The sequence below is a fragment of the Cetorhinus maximus genome, chromosome 3, assembly GCF_964194155.1.
Source record: "Cetorhinus maximus chromosome 3, sCetMax3.hap1.1, whole genome shotgun sequence".
NCBI classification, from domain to species: domain Eukaryota; kingdom Metazoa; phylum Chordata; class Chondrichthyes; order Lamniformes; family Cetorhinidae; genus Cetorhinus; species Cetorhinus maximus.
In genome coordinates, this window is record NC_135881.1 from 88,066,934 (window position 1) to 88,080,658 (window position 13,725).

The 13,725-nt window shown below is 42.0% G+C and overlaps 1 protein-coding gene across 1 annotated transcript in view; it reads right to left on the reverse strand.

Annotated features, from left to right (window-relative positions):
* The window catches only part of LOC144678766 (ATP-binding cassette sub-family A member 13-like), a 222,462-nt gene that overhangs the window by 186,258 nt on the left and 22,479 nt on the right, over positions 1–13,725 (reverse strand). Inside the window, exons 8-11 of the mRNA XM_078538645.1 lie at positions 12,812–12,988; positions 6,486–6,666; positions 4,818–4,957; positions 631–741 (exon numbers count right to left, since the gene is read on the reverse strand). Coding sequence (XP_078394771.1) covers positions 631–741; positions 4,818–4,957; positions 6,486–6,666; positions 12,812–12,988 — 609 coding nt within the window. The remainder of the gene's footprint in view (positions 1–630; positions 742–4,817; positions 4,958–6,485; positions 6,667–12,811; positions 12,989–13,725) is intronic.

The window sequence follows — 13,725 nt, forward strand, 5'->3', positions numbered from 1 at the left end:
CCACCACCCCCCCCCCCCCCCCACCCCCTTAAACCAGCTTATATTTCACCTCTTTTCTATTTTTCCTTAGTTCTGATGAAGAGTCATGCGGACTCGAAACGTTAACTGTATTCCTCTCCGCAAATGCTGTCAGACCTGCTGAGTTTTTCCAGGTATTTTTGTTTTTGTTAAAAATTCTAAAGCACTTTGGAAGAAAAATAATGTTATCCCAGTCTCATCCAACACTCTTTTTCAACTAATACCATCAAAAAACAGATTGGCTGGTCATTCAGCTCATTGCTGCTCATAGAATTTTGTTGGTGCAGAGTAACTGCTGCATTTGTCTATGTAATAGTGACTGCAGAATTGTGTGACAATTGATGCAGTGAAGCACTGTATAAATATAAATACTATTTGTATGTACAAAAGTATCATAATCATGTTTTGTGGCTATGTTGAAGACTAAATTTATATTCAAAATTATCAGATAAACTAAGCCATTCAATAATCATGGTAAGTTACGAGGTTATCATCAACTATAAGTCCAATATATGGATCCAGTAGAGTATTGTTCATCCAATCAGCAAAACAAAAAGAAACATGTTCACGCCACTATCAAATAAACAAAGTGGTGTGATTTTTTTCAGATACCTGAAGTTGACTTAACATCTGATTTTCGTTAGTTTGCAGAAGTTTTGAGGATTTCAGCCAGACTTCAGAATAGATCCTTAGCTCGTCAACTGTACTGAATGTTCTGTTGGCCTGAATGAAATACAGAAAACACCTATAAGCATTGCAACCACACCATTCAGCAGCTTGTAACATGAAATCAGTTGAAGGATCCAGATGTGACTGAAGCAGTTTTGTTCTACAGCACTGGGGGGAAACTTTTAACTATTGGTTGCCTGTTTCTCACCTGAAAATCCAGTGGGGACCTTGTACCTTTTGTGCCCATGTGCCCAAACATCAAATGTTTGCCCAGCACCCCTAGGAGTCTGTTGGGTCCTATGTCAGTTGTAGAACTCCGATTGCAACTTTCATGGAAAGATGGATGAAGCATACATGTTGCATGTCAGTGCCATTTCTCCTTGTTGTGAAAATACCTACTGGAGCCCTTTCCCTAAAAGGTTTTATTTAAGATCTCTAAGATCAATATGAGCAGGTGTATACCTATGGGCCCACTGAAGACAGGGCATGTTGCTCATATTGTGCCCATTCAGCATCCAACTTGAAAATCTTCTTAGCTGGGTTATCAAAAAGCATTGGAAACAAACAGGGAGAGATTGCCTCATCACTATTTGTAATGAAATTGAACATGTAAGCATAAAGAAAACATTTATGTTATCACTGGCAATGGTAAACAAAAGAAACGTTCCCATATATTATAAATAGGTTAAACTGTGTACTATAAAAAAAAGGCTGGTGCTTTCACTTTGACTGGAGCATACAACAGGTGGTAGCAGATCAGCTGCCTGTTTTACACCACCTTAAATTCCTGTCCATGAATGTCAATGAAAGGGAGAATTGAGCAGATTGTACAATCTTCTTCTGCCTGTTTTATGTTGAAAGACATTATGTGCACTAAATCTTATACTGTATACTGCATATACATATATAGAATACTAATCTAGCCATAGTCAATTCATTCATCTTTGAAAACCACTGTTAATCACTGGGTAGCAATTGTCACTTGCTTACAATTTCGCAGAGCAAAAACTTAATGAAAACCTGATGTAACACTTGAGAAAGAAATACCATGGGCAGAAATTTTCGTTTGATGCGTGGGCACACGCCCGACCTGCTTGAGCGTGAAATGACAGATGTTGACGTCGGCGGAGCTTGCCGACATCAACGCGCAGTCGTGGGATGAGGTCTCCAAAAGCAAATAAAAATAAAATAAAAACTTTACTTTTTCACTAAAAATATGTCCCTGCTCATGTGACAGAGTCACATGAGGAGACATTTCTTATGAAATTTTTATTTTCTTATTTTTTAAACAGCGCTTCATCTCCCTGAGGCAGCTCTGTGCCTCAGAGAGATTACGAAGCGCTCACTTGCATGTATGTGCAAAGTTCACGTTCGGCCCACTTGCCCTCCTCCCCCTGCCCGCACAGGCAGTGCTGAGTGCTGCACTTGCCTTTCACGCTGGGCGGGCCTTAATTAGCCTGCCAACATGAAATCACGGTGCAGTGCCGATCGCAGGCGGTGGTCGGCTTCCTGACCACCCCCGCCGATCCCACTCGCCAAGGGCAAAATTTTGCCCCATAAGTCAATCAGGGGTGATGTAATCCCCACCAATGCTTTGCAGAAATATGAAATTTTTCTTTCACCATGACCCCTTAACAACTATGCTGCAGTATACTACATATTGAGCAATATAATCTGCATTTTTAAAATAATTAAGTGGTTCTTTATATAATTACAAGTTGTTGCAATTCCCAAAAATCGAGTACAACCAAATTCAAACTCTTAGGCCTAGATTTTTGCTCTTGAGTGGGGTGTGCAGAGTCAAGAGAATTCCGAACTTTAAAAATAGCGGCCCACAATTCTGATTTTTGTTCTGGGGTTATAGGCTAGAAAAGAAGTTGGGACTGGCACCCAGGAACAAGTGCGATGCTGCAGGGTGCTGGGACAGGCTGGGCGGAAGGATTACCTCTGTGCTCCAGCACATTGTCAACTTTAATTTTAAAAAATGATTAAAATAAAAAACAGCCCTCAAGCCTCATCACCCCCATACACTCCTCATGCCCCATCCATGCCAATATATGCTACCCCATGCCCTCCACCCACCCCATGGTACTTCATACCCCTTATGCCAACTCATGCCCCTCTACCCACTCCCCATGGCCCCTCATACCTCCTATGCCCCGCACATCCCCATGGCCGTTTATAGCCCCCCACGCTAATTTACAATTTTAACAGTTTCAATAAGTTTATGCACTTTTTATACACAATCATGTTTACTTTTAACAATCCCATTAACATCTCCAAAAGGCATGCTGTGACCCAAAGTGGTACCCTGGCTATCCAAACAAATAAGTTCAGACCAGCTTTTACCTGGTCTAATTTGCACATGCCGTGTTTCACACTCCTAGCCTACCAAAATCCCACTTCAGTGGAGGCAGCTGATGATTTAAGTGCCTTGCTGTCCCCATAAATTGCATATGCGTGAACCCCAGCCTAACTGCAGTCCCACCCCGATGAAAATAGCAAGTGCCATGTTTCGAGGCAGGACTTAGGATTTCCGGGTCCATCCGCTATTTTCAACATGATGGAGAAAATCTGGGCCTTAATGCTTACTTTTTGTATTTTCAAGTGCTTGAGGTTTGAATTTTTCAATATATTATAAAATATTTGAGAAATAATAGAAAAAGCATCAGAACATAATTAATATGAGTTTATATGCTTAAATTAATAATTAGTACATAATGTTAGGCAAGTCTAGCAAAACAGAATTAAGATCCAAGCAGATTCTTATGACAATTATGTTCTAATTGGAAATATAACCAAATGATCATTTGTAAATACGCAGATTCTTTTTGGTTACTGTATTGTTTATAAATATTTAAACCTGAATTTGCATATAACCAGGCATGCAAAATCCCAACAACTGTGATGGTCCTGTCATTAGCAACAGGAGGGATAGATATCTGAATGCATGCGTACCAATTTTTGTTTGTCTTTAAGGAGATAAAAGGCAGTCTCTTTTATTGTTTCTATTTATATTTTTTTAAATAGTTGTCACGCTGATGTATATGATTTTATTTATCATGGGATGTGGGTGTGGCTGGCAAGATTGGCGTTTGTTGTTTATCCCTCACTATCGCATTTATATAGTGCTTTTCACAACCACTGGATACTCTTTTGAGTTATCAACAGTCACAGATTGCAACTCTTTTCGAGTACAATCACAGTTCTTGGTTTCCGGGAGTGGGACATGAACCCACAACCCTCTGATTCAAAGGCGAGGGTGCTATGAACTGAGCCACAGCTGACACCTAATCCCTCACTATCATTGAGTTATAACTAAGTGGTTTCCTCAATCATTTCAGAGGGCATTTAAGAGTCAACCACATTGGCATGGATCTGGAGTCACATTTAAGTCAGACTGGGTAAGGACAACAAATTTTTTCCTAAAGGACAACAAATTTTTTCCTAAAGGACATTAGTGAACCAGGTGGGTTTTAAATAACAATCCAGTAGTTTCACTGCCACCATTACTGATACGAGCTTTTTAATCCAAGATTTATTTGATTAACTGAATTTAAATTTCCCTGCTTCATGGTGGGATTTGAATTCATGTCTCCAGATCGTTAGTCCAGGTCTTTGGGTTAATAGTCCAGTTCCATAGCCATCGTGCTAGAATACTCTTTCTTTCCCTACAATTTTACATATGCAAAATCAATCAGCTCAAGCGTTTATTAGCTATACTCTCCTTCAGCTGTGAAATTTAAAATCAATTACATCAATGTGGTCACCTTGTTATGTTACATATATGTTTATATTGCTTAAGTGTACTATCAACACTCATAAGCAAAACAGCAGAGGGAAAGAAAAACGGGCTAACATTTGGCATCTGCAATTAATAAAGGGCACTACATGCATGCAATCAGTCTGCAAGGGGTAGATTTTCACTCTGTGCAATAGAGTTAATCAGGTGATAGTGGGTGAACAGCCAATTTTACATCTCCTGATTTTTATTTCCATTCAGCCCATCCTCTTTGAATCACTATCCCCTATTTTACACTATTGTACAATGTGAAAATCTAGCCCCAAATACCAAATGCAGATTGTAACTGTATAAAACCTGGCAGTTCCAGAATATTGAACTCTCTTACCTTCTCCATCAGTCCCTGGATCTCCGCCATGCTTGGAGCATACAGTATTTCACCAAGTAGCAGTGGTTTCAGAAAAGTCCACAGCAAAGGCCCATTAGGTGCTTTTAAAATATCCTGATAAAAGCCCAAGCAGTAGGGAGCTGGTGCAACAAAAAAGAGGTCTGTTAACAAGCTTTTTTACATCTCAAATCAATTGACTGTGAGGCCAGCCCACATAGCCAAGCTATATCAATTTATGACTGAAGTCATAAATGGCTGAAACAGGTTAAATGGCTAAAATATGTGGTCATAAATTAAGGGTCTTGGTTCTCATCTGATACTTCTCATCCTTGAGCTTGTACATTGTTTTCCACAACCACCCAGCTCCACCTCAAAGATTAAATATGATGCTCTGCCTCCACTTCATTTCATTCATCCCACTACCAATGTAATAGTTGTGGCTCCTTAATATATCTTCATATAGCCTGCTCAAAATCAAAAATTTGAAGGGTTCTCTACTTCTATAAATGAAATGTATTACTAAGATTAGTTCAGAAGAATGGACAGGATAAATTGATTCCAGACATTTAGACTTCCAATGATTGATTTTCATTAAACTTTCTTTTTTTAATGGAATAGGGCAAGATTCAATTTTTCTTGTGATCAGATATAAAGCTTTGATATTTCACAGTAACCAAGTGGAGACTGGAGAGTAAGATGGTGTTTAGCTTTATTAGTATTTTTGAAGCTGTATTGAAGAGATATCCATAATTAAGCCATTAACTTTTCTGTTCTCTCCACAGATGCTGATTGACCAGTCATGTGTTTCCAGTATTTCCCATTTTTATTTCAAATTTTTGGCGCCTGCAGCATTTTGATTTTTTACTGTTTTATTGTTTATTTGGGGAGTTTCTAAAGGAAGTTGGGAAATATATTCCCTTAACAAGCCCTATAGGAACTCCAGTCAGCATTCTTCAGGAGCCCATTAGCATGTGTTGTAATTTTCTACAGTTTATGATATCGAAATAACGGGTAAGTTGGAGGTTCTTGACAGGACCAGGTTGGAGACCCCGGTGAGGGAGGTGAGGGGGTGGTGGGGCCAGGGTGCACAGGCTGAGGGGGAAGGGAAACCGGTGGTGTGGGAGGTGGGGGGGCAGGGGGGTAGCCAAACATTGGTAGGGGAGGGGTCCTCTTCCGATGCACCCAGCGGTCTGTAAAGTAGGTTTCCCACCTACAGCCCAATGAGTGGAACTTGGCATGCTTTTAACCTACCTCTGGCCTCCATTTGCTGTGCGAAAAATAATGGTGGGGTGGGGGGTGGTTGTGAGATATGCTTAAGTGGCCATGAATTGGCCATTTAAGGGCTGAACCAAGGCAGCTGTATCATCTGAGTTTACAGCGCGGTCAGGGGCAGGCGGGTAGGCACTGGGAAAGGGATCCATGGAATTATGCCCAATTTTATGCGCCTCACCTGCCTACCAACACACCCCCAGGGGAGTGTAGACCTCTGCCCATCATGCGTTCAATTCCTGCTCTACACGACTTTCCAAACATTAATTGTTTCATTGTGATTTTTTTCTTTTTATCTCTGACATTTAAATCCGATGAGTAAAAGGCTGTTGCAGCTACAAACTATGACACCAGTACTTAAACACAGCTGTCTTCTACATTAAACCAGGATTCTCTTACTGGTATTTGTAGGAATGTTGTATTTGATTAAATCTTCCTCAGTGAGTTCTTCAATTTGGGGTAACTCTGAGAACATCATGCCACCACCGAATAAGCTGGATGATTTTGTTTTACAAATTGCTTGGGATAGAGTTTGGAAAGAGGAACTCGCCGACATTCTCACAGATCTTCCTTGAACATTCTAGACATAGATAAAAGACAATGTCAGCCATTTTTTCAAACCTTCAGAATAAAAAGGAAAACATTGCATTGGATACTGTGTCCGAATTCAGATAGCAATGCAGAGAAGATTAGAACTGGAACCTAATCTTTACACAGTTAGAAGATTTTATTTATTTCCACTCATACACTACAAATATGCATCTTCTAACCTAACAACCACAGTTTCAGTTAGTTCCTATATACAGGAGCACAAGTGAATCCCCAGTTAAGGCCACCATCTGTGTACAATGAAATAGTCAATTACTATAATTTAACATTCTGGTTCTTTATAAATAAAAGCATTTTAGATGTTTTTCAGTGGTATTTGTTATTTATGTATGTTATGTTGATTAATCCCTGCAAAATTAGATCCACCACCTTTTTATTTTAAAGTTAGGTTTCGAGAAAAACTTGAACATGCACATCAATGGAATAGTTTTTATTTTATTAACATTAAAAAAGTTGAAACCATGAGAAAATTTTAACATCCATGATGAAACAACAGCTCTGTGATTCTGATAAAACTATAGCTTCTATAGATGCTGGCACATCCATGTTAACAGATGGGAGGACAATTTTCTGATTTAGATTCCCTCTTTCAATTCCAGTGGGCTCCCTGCACACAGGAAAAAGTGCTTGAGGAGTCAGGCTGGAAGCTGGTTAGATATAAATCAGAACATTGGGCTAATGAACTGCTCCTAAAGGAATGCAGCTGCTTATCCTTACAGAGGAGTAGAGCTGGAAGAAGTGAGGATAGGGGTAAGAGTCAGGCTAGGGATGCTGGCAGCAGTGGAATTGGGAACAGGAACTGGTGTAGGAATTGGATGCAGCATTGGGTGTGGGGACAGGAGTTGGGATAGAGTAGGGGGTAGGAGTGAAGATAAGGACTGGAGATAGGTTGAGGGCAAGACTGGGGATGGAGACAGGAGTTGATATAGAAAGCTGGCAGGAGTGGGGATGGGGTCAGCAGTGTGGATGGGGTGGGGAAGAGTTTGGGAAAGAGAGGGGATAGGAATAGGGTGCAAATAGGAGTGGTGATGGGTTAAAAGTGGATTGGGGTGGAAGTAGGAGTGTAGGTGAGGTGGAGAAGGGGATGGATTGAGAGTTGGTGTAAGAGAGGGGCAATCATAGCAGTAGGAGTGAGAATGAGGTGGAGGCAAGAGTTAACATAAAACATGGAGAGGATGTTTCCTCTTGTGGGAGAATCTAGAAGTAGGAGTCACTATTTGAAAATAAGAGGTCACCCATTTAAAATGGAGATGAGGCAAAAAATTTTCGCTCAGAGGGTTGGGATCCTTTTGAACTCTCTTCCTGAAAAGGCGGTGGAAGCAGAGTCTGAATATTTTTAAGGCAGAGGTGGATAGGTTCTTGGTAAGCAAGGGGGTGATAGGTTATCGAGGGTAGGTGGGATGTAGATTTGAGGTTTGTATCAGATCAGCCATGATCCTATTGAATGGTGGTGAAAGCTCGAGGGGCCGAATGGCCTACTCCTGCTTTTTGATCATATGTTCGTATGTATATGAACATCATGTAGGACTCCTCGAACCTTCACCATTCAATATAGTAATGGCTGACTTTCTACCCAAATCCACCTATCTGCAATATCCCCATATTCCTTGATTTCCTTGGCATCCAAAAATCTATCCACCGCTATCTGGAAAACACTCGATGATTGAGCATCAACAGCTCTGTGGGTAGAGAATTCCAATGACTCAATACTTTGAGTGAAGAAATTTCTCCTCATCTCAGTGCTAAATGTCCAACTCCTTTGAATCTGTGACCCCTTGTTCTAGACTCCCCAGCTAGAGAAACATGCTCCCAGAATCCATAATCTCAGGCCCCTTAAAAATGTTATCTGTTTCAATTAGATCACCTCTCATTGTTCTAAATTCTAGGGAATATAGGCCATGTCTGCTCAATTTGTTGTCATAAGGATCGGTCTAGTGAATCTTCATTTCACTAAGAACACATACCCTTCCTTTGGTAAGGTGCAATCTCACCAAGGCCCTATGTAATAGTAGTAAGATTTAATTACTCTTTAAGTCCATCTCAACAAACAAAGCCAATTATGTAAGTATGAGAGGAGAGCTGGATTAAGGTTGACTAAAACTTAAGGTGATAAATAGACAGTGTGAAACATTTAAAGAAATGATTCAAAATTTTCAACAAAAATATGTACCATTAAAAAAACAAAAACTCAGCAAAAAAAGATCCATCTGTGGCTTACCAGAGATGTTAAGGATAGTGATATAGCATGTGACAGTGTATTTGATCAATGCTGCCACCACTATACTTTTCATCCCTATCTTTCCTGAATACATTGTAATCAGGAATATTGGTGCCCATTCCTCAATTATTTGAGCCAGGTCTCTATTATTGTCACTATATCGTTATCCAAAGTGGTGACATGTATCTGAAACTCTCAAAGGTTACTTACAATGCTCTGGGCACTTACACACATGGATTCTAAATCTATTTTAGTCTGCCTTTCAGGTCCTCCCTGCCTTACATTTCCACAGTGCACAAGCTAAAAACAAACACAATTGGTGGGTTTGAGAGATTTGAATTTCCAAGGACGTGCAGGCAGTCTAAACATTAATATATCTTTTCTATTAACATGTGATGGCATTGTGGTATTCTCGCTAGACTAATAATCCAGAAACCCAGGGGAAATGCTCTGGGGACCCAGGTTCGAATCCTGCCATGGCAGAATTCAATGAATATCTTGAATTAAAAGTCTAATGGTAACCATGAAACCATTGTTGTAAAAACCCATCTGGTTCACTATTGCCTTTTAGGGATCTGACTCCAGACTCACAGCAATGTATTTGACTCTTAACTGGCCTTTCCACTACAAAGTCACAAAAAAGGAATGAAACCAGATAGACCACCCAGCATTGACCTAGGCACTGGAAATGACAACAGCAATCTCAGCCCTGTTGACCCTGCAAAGTTCTCCTTACTAACATCTGGGGGCTACTAGGATATCAACACCTAATTTTTACACTTCAACTGAGAGAGCTATCTCACAGGCTAGTCAAGCATATCCCTCACGGAATCATACCTTACAGGTAATGTCCCAGACATCACCATCACCATCCCTGGGCATGTCCTGTCCCACTGGCAGGACAGACCCAGCAGAGGTGGTGGCACAATGATACACAGTCAGGAGGGAGTTGCCCTAGGAGTCCTCAACATCGACTCTGGACCGCATGAAGTCTCCTGGCATCAGGTCAAACAGGAGCAGGAAACCGCTTGCTGATTACCACTACTGCCCTCTCTCAGCTGATGAATCAGTACTCCTCCATGAACACAACTTGGAGGAAGCACTGAGGGTGGCAAGGGTGCAGAATGTACTCTGGGTGGGAGACTTCAATGTCCAGCACTAAGAGTGGCTCGGTAGCACCACTACTGACTAAAGCGGAGACCTAAATGACATAGCTGCTAGACTGGGTCTGCGGCAGGTGGTGAGAGAACCAACAAGAGAGAAAAACATACTTGCCCTCATCCTCACCAACCTGCCTGCCGCAGATGCATCTGTCCATGACAGTAGCGGTAGGAGTGACCACCACACAGTCGTTGTGGAGACGAAGTCCCGCCGTCACATTTAGGATACCTTCCACCATATTCTGTAGCACTACTGCTGTGCTAAGTGGGATAGATTTCGAACAGATCTAGCAACTCAAGACTGGGCATCAGCAACAGCAGAATTGTACTCGAATACAATCTGTAACCTCATGTCCCGCCATATCCCCCACTCTGCCATTACCATCAAGCCAGGGGATCAACCCTGGTTCAACGAAGAGGGCAGGATGGCATACCAAGAGCAGCACCAGGCATACCTAAAAATAAGGTGTTAACCTGATGAAGCTGTAACACAGGACTACTTGCATGCCAAACAGCATAAGCAGCAAGTGATAGACAGAGCTATGATCCCGCAATCAATGGATCAGATCTAAGCTCTGCAGTCCTGCTCTATTCAGTCGTGAATCGTGGTGCACAGCTAAACAACTCATGGAGGAGGAGGCTCCACAAATAACCCCATCCTCAACGATGGAGGAGACCAGCATATCAGTGTAAAAGATAAGGCTGAAGCATTTGCTGCAATCTTCAGCCAGAAGTGCTGAATGGATGATCCATCTCAGCCTCCTCTGGAGGTCCCCAGTATTACAGATGCCAGTCGTCAGCCAATTTGATTCACTCCACGTGATATCATGAAATGGCTGAAGGCATTGGATACTGCAAAGGCTATGGGCCCTGACAATATTCCAGCAATAGTACTGAAGACTTGTGCTCCAGAACTTGCTGCTTCCCTAACCAAGCTGTTCCAGTACAGCTACAACACTGGCATCTACCTAGTTATTTGGAAAATTGCCCAGCTATGTCCTGGACACAAAAAAAAGGACAAATCCAACCCGGCCAATTACCGCCCCACCAGTCTACTCTCTATCATCAATAAATTAATGGAAGAAGGCATCAATAGTGCTATCAAACGGCACTTGCTTACTAGTAACCTGATGACTGACACCGCCAGGGCCACTCAGCTCCTGACCTCATTACAGCCTTGGTTCAAACATGGACAAAAGATCTAAACTCCCGAGGTGAGAGTGACTGCCCTTGACATCAAGGCCGCATTTGGCGAAGTGTGGCATCAAGGAGCCCTAGCAAAACTGGAGTCAATGGGAATCAGGGGGAAAACTCCACTGGTTGGAGCCATATCTAGCACAAAGGAAGTTGGTTGTGGTTGTTGGAGTTCAGTCATCTCAGCTCCAGGACACCACTGCAGGAATTCCTCAGGGTAGGGTCCTTGGCCCAACTATCTTCAGCTGCTTGATCAATGACCTTCCTTCCATCATAAAGTCAGAAGTGAGGATGTTCACTGATAATTGCACAATGTTCAGCACCATTCGCGACTCCTCAGATACTGAAGCAGTCCATGTCCAAATGCAGCAAGACCTGGACAATTGGGCTGAGAAGTGGCAAGTAACATTTGCGCCATTCAAGTGTCAAACAATAACCATCTCCAGCAAGAGGGAATCCAACCATTGCCCCTTGATGTTCAATGGCATTACCATCATTTAATTCCCCCACTATCAACATCCTGGGGGTTACCATTGACCCGAAACTGAACTGGTCTAGCCATATAAATACTGTGGCTCCAAAAATAGGTCAGAAACTAGGAATCATGCAATGTGTAACTCACCTCCTGACTCCCCAAAGCCTGTCCACCATCTACAAGGCACAAGTCAGGAGTGTGATGGAATTCTTTCCACTTGCCTGGATGAATGCAGCTCCCACAACACTCAAGAAGCTTGACACCATCCAGGACAAAGCAGCCCACTTGATTGACACCACATCCACAAACATTCACTCCCTCCATCACTGACCCATCACAGTAGCAGCATTGTGTACCATCTACAAAGTGCACTACAGGGATTCACCCTCCTTCGACAGCACCTTCCAAACCCACGACCACTACCCTCTAGAAGGACAAGGGCAGCAGATAGATGGGAACACCACCACCTGGAAGTTCCTTTCCAAGTCACTCACCATCCTGACTTGGAAATATATCGTCGTTCCTTTACTGTCGCTGGGGCAAAATCCTGGATTCCCTTCCTAACAGCACTGTGGGTGTACCTACACCGTATGGACTACAGCAGTTTAAGAAGGAAGTTCACCACCACCTTCTCAAGGACAACTAGGGATGGGCGATAAATGCTGGCCCAACCAGCGAAGCCCACATCCCATGAATGAATAGAAAAGAAAGCTGCTTTTTAATCCTGGATCATATGATTTAAAAAAAATTTTTGGGCATCGGTTGGCATAATAATAAGGACAATAAATGTTTCACAAATTCAATTCCATTGATTGCCTCAAGTCTGCATATTACCTATATACTAATTTTACTAAAAATGCAACATTACCGCTTAGACTAGTGGCACAGAAACTGAAATATAAGGAGGGGAATGACACAGGTCACCTGGTGGTTGTCCTTCTCACCATTCACAAGAAAGGAAATGCAGATTCTCATTTTCAAAGCTATTAAATGACTCCCAGCCATAAATTGAAACTTTACATAATCTAAGGTAATCTTTCGATTAATGCTAAAAGTAAAACCATTATACCTCATTGAATTCAAAAATAGATGGAAGATTTATGTCCCGGACGGTATCCAAAAGTTTGGGAATAAGCTTCAAAAGTTGTACTGATTTTTGGGTGAAAGAACTGAGTCCGGAGAACACATCCAGGATATTCTGCATCATCTGATTTACATGAGTGGGGATTATCATTGGTAGAAGTGCCTGGTTATAATACAAAATGAAAACAAGTTACTGAGGTACACTTTGAAATCCTTCAGCAATTAAAGCTAGGCCACAACACTGGAGCTCAAGAGAAAATGGCATATATGAAATCATGTGTGTCACACATATTCCATGTGGTGTATATGTGGCAGACAAACAAATAGAGACATACACTATTCTATCTATACCCAGCAGAAATTATTTATTGAATTCATGCACAGATCTATAACAAATATTATCATAGGGCCATTGCAGAAGGGGCTTGAATGCCTTCAATGACAGTAATTCCTTTACAGATGTTATAGACTTAAACTGGCGTGATGGGCCGAATGGGCTCCTTAAGTTCTGTAAGATTCCAATAATTCTATGCTTGAACTGCATGGTGATTATTGTAACAATACAGTATATTCAATTTTCCCCCTCCACCAAGGTCTCACAACTCTCCCACCAGACCTGTGACTTCTGCCCCTCTACATGACCCGGGAATCATACTGTCCCTAAACTGGAACAACCACCCTGTTCCAGGATCAGCCACCAAATCCCCACCCGCCCTAGGTCTTCTCCGCACCCCGCCTCCCCCGGTCAAGGATTGGACCTACCTGGTCCTGTGGCCACCTGTGGGCTGCTCCCCATCCAACCGGAAGCCAAGCCTATCAATCAGGCTGGCTTTCAGGTGGGGAATCTTTTAGTAATATCACACGCACATTGTAAAGTTAAAACTCAACAGCATGCAGTGG